This window comes from Anopheles cruzii, unplaced genomic scaffold (assembly GCF_943734635.1).
Source record: "Anopheles cruzii unplaced genomic scaffold, idAnoCruzAS_RS32_06 scaffold02139_ctg1, whole genome shotgun sequence".
Classification (NCBI taxonomy): domain Eukaryota; kingdom Metazoa; phylum Arthropoda; class Insecta; order Diptera; family Culicidae; genus Anopheles; species Anopheles cruzii.
The window spans coordinates 1-3,656 of record NW_026455724.1 but is presented as its reverse complement, the minus strand read 5'-3'; the positions used below and the strand labels follow the sequence as shown (position 1 = coordinate 3,656).

The following is a 3,656-nucleotide window of genomic DNA, read 5'->3' as shown; positions in this document are numbered from 1 at the left end:
ACTTTCCATGTTGGAGCACCACAGATGGCAGCCCTTCGGATGCTGTTAAAGATGATCGCAACTATAAACTAAATAAAGGACACCGTTTGCGAACCAAAACTGTACACCCGGCCCCGTGTGGTACACATCAACACCCGTTCCGAGGCGGTGCCATCTTGCCATGAAGAAATTCCACGGAAATAAAGGCAACCGGCGTGAATGTGACAACGGTATTTTCCAGTCTCAGCGAATACGTCAACGCTGGCTGTACGGAACTGGACAGTGTGAAACTGGCCAGAAAGCGCGAAGTCAACGAGCCGAGTGTACCAACGGAGCGCAAACCGCTTGTGATACCATCATCAAACTCATCTATTTCGTCGTTTTCGAAAACATCGTCGATTGCCAGAGTGTTGTTGCTTCTCTGATGGGTCGTCCGGACCCACCTCTTAACCGATAGATTGGATAGATTGTAATGCTTTGAGTGCGTAGCAATAAGATTGTAAACCCGGCGATTGTACGTTCGTCGCTGGGTAACGAAATTATTTTGTATTTTACAAATAAATAAATAAATAATAAAAAATAATTTTACTGGTTTGCTATAATAATTTTGAATATTTTGCATGCGCTATAATTTTCAACAAAGCTTTATAACAAATGCTATAAAATTAGCTTTTTACAACCGTACGTAGAGTGTACGAAACACCGTATCAAGAACGGTACTTCGTACGGCCGGCGAACGGTTCAACGTACGGCCGGCGAACGGTACGAAGAACGGCAAAGCTGCTGCTTTTTGCAGGTCTTCGAACGGTACGACGGACGGTCCTTCGAGTGTACGCCGAACGGTACGACGTACACTAAAAGGTACATAGTTGCTCCTTGGGCAGACTCTCATTGTTTTTTTGCCGTTTCGAACTAAAAAGATTTCAGTTTTAGACTGAAATTAAATAATAATCCTTTTTTTGTTGTTTCACTAATGTTTCCTATTTTATTGCTTGACACTAATATCTGCTGTTTTTCTATAGTGATCTTGATCTTCAGTCTTCTGTGATCTTCAGTATACAGGAAACCATAAAGGTAGGTGGGCTTTGATTTGAATTTGTCTAAGTCCTGTGCCGTCTTGAAAATAAAACTTTGTTGGAATATAGCAACCGTTAGCGTCCATAATAACGTAACTTTATAGCAACATCGATATGTCATCTGTCAATAAAGTATTTGTCACTTCTCATTTGACCATCACGAAGGACACACGTATATCCAGATTACTGCGCAAAACCACGCTCTCTTATTAGAATTAAACTGTCTCACCGTCGCCGTGTATCTACTGAGTATAATGTATTCTAATAATGTAAACAATGGGTGCTGACAGACATCTGACAATTTATTTGCCATAAAATAAGCTTTGTTAGTCCGGTGAGCTTTAGCAGTCCGCCGAGACTGCTATCGACGTATATAGCAGTCCGTTTTGGTGTTTCGCGACGCCGGCGATTCGAAAGCTCGTAGCTGCTTGGGGAGGCGTCCGAAACTCCACAGGGATAAATATAACTTCAAGTTTTTTTTAACTATAAATTTTTTTTCACTTACCGACTTATTAGGTTAGCACCAAGAGCGACGATGGACGGTGGGTCGGAGTGCAATATGAACACTGGTGTGCCGGAGCTGAAGCAGATATTGCGCGAGCTGTACAAAAAAGAGCAAATGCTGAAGCAGTTGAAATCCGTTGTCCAGCAGACAATAAATTTGCAGAACTTGCAGTCCACCCTGCTGCCCTCCGCCGCCCAACCCTCCGCCGCTCAGTCCTCGACCGACCAGCCCTCCGCCGCCCAGTCCTCCACCGACCAGCCCACCGTCGAGGACGTTCAGATTGAGGAGCCCGCCCTGCAGCCCTCTACCACCCAGCCTTCCGCCCCACAGTCCTCCTCGTCCCTCCTACCCGCCCGAGTTTACGCAGCCTCGTCCTTCCTGCCTCGTCCGTCACAACAGGTTAGAACTTCGCCTGCACTTTTACCTGTACTTGTTCCCTCCGCCCGGCAGCCGCTGCCTTGTGTTGCTGCCATAGACATCCAAGTGCTTCCGGTGAGCTCTCTCGAGCAATTGAAGAAATTGGAAGCGTTGGCGGCAACAGAAGACTTTGCCACAAGTTTGGGTTTATATTTGTGCAATCATGTCCATGTCTGCTGCACACCTAAGCGCGGCTACACTAAAGTGCTTGGCCGCTTAATAGACTGGTACATGAAGCGCGAATTCCTAAGGTCATGCTGTTGGATGTGGTCGAGAGACGGAAGCTCCACCGTTCTGTGCAGGTTTACACAGACCTGGCAGGTGCTGTTCGAGGTCATGCGGCAGAGGTATAACTACAATGGTACGAAGAAGAAGCTTGAAAAACAAATTGCATTGTACGTAAAAAATTCGTACCAAAGACTGAATTTAAAGCCTGAAAGGTTACGGCGTGGTAAGTTTTTAATTTGTTTATTAATATTAACTATAGTTATTAATAATGATTTTTCTATTTGCAGTTTCCATGCGGTCCAGTGCCATTCGCTCGCCGTGTGAGATGTGGATTGTGCCGTCCACCGGTCGGTGGCACTGCCTGTGTAGATGAGATGTGGGTACCCAAGGAGCAACTATGTCCGTTTTTGTGTCCATTGGACACTCGAAGAGTGTCCAATGGACAGTCCTTTGGACTGTCCGAAACAGCGTCAGTGGACTCATTTTCGACACCACAATGGACTCATTTTCGTCACATGTCAAAAAAGCCCATTTTATAGCATTTTATGGCAAAGATTTGTTGAAAATTATAGCTCATTTCAAATATTTAAATCTATTATAGCAAAAACCAGTAAAATTGTTTTTTATTATTTATTTATTTATTTCTTTTAAAAATACAAACTTAGTTACGTTACCCCAGCGACGAACGCACAATCGCCGGGTTTACAATATTATTACTACGCACGTATTACATTACAATCTATCGTTCGAGAGGTGGGTTCGGTTTACCCATCAGATCAACAACAACGCTCTGGCAATCAACGATGTTTGCGAATCCGACGAAATAGATGAGTTTGGTGTCAGAAGCGATTTGTGCTCCGTTGGTACACTCCGTTGCATCGTCCATTGTCCTTAGGGCAGGTCCGGGCGCCTACCCACCTCTGTGTTTGTGTAGTAGATGCTCCATGCGGCCCGAAGCTTTGCTGCCCGCCGAGCTCCCACACCAAAAAGTGGATATTCTTCCACACGATCTGCGAGGCGCGGTAAAAGAACAAACAACCAGTTGTGACTATGAACTTATGACAGTTGCGTGGTGCACGTTACGAAAATACGCGGCACGGCGAATGAATGAGAAACGAGGCTAATGGACACCCGTCACCGGTAAGCGGCTTACGAAGTTGCCACTGGTCATCTAGTAAACTGCGTGCGTACCTCTTCCACGTTCGATCCGATCGCTCGTGTGAACCACCTCGTTCATCAGAAACTGGTACAGAATGGTCGTCTTGTCGGCGTTGTCCAGTCCCACCATGACATGCTTGTGTTCTAAAACGAAACATAAAGTAAATAAACATTAGCAAGTTACAATAAACATTAGCGCTACAACGCGGAATTGGAACATCAAACGAAAACCATTTTACGGTTGGCCATTTCAGTTTAATGTTACGTTTGACGATCAGTGAATCCATGTGGCC

General features: G+C 45.2%; 1 protein-coding gene across 1 annotated transcript; it reads right to left on the bottom strand.

The window, feature by feature from the left end:
* Positions 1 to 2,848: 2,848 nt before the first annotated feature.
* Positions 2,849 to 3,503, bottom strand: LOC128276701 (ADP-ribosylation factor-like protein 5B). Its single transcript, XM_053015161.1, has 2 exons — positions 3,397 to 3,503; positions 2,849 to 3,215 (listed from the first exon to the last, which is right to left on the bottom strand). Exons 1-2 carry the CDS (start codon positions 3,491 to 3,493, stop codon positions 3,097 to 3,099), a joined length of 216 nt encoding a protein of 71 aa, XP_052871121.1. The 5' UTR covers positions 3,494 to 3,503; the 3' UTR covers positions 2,849 to 3,096.
* Positions 3,504 to 3,656: the final 153 nt, after the last annotated feature.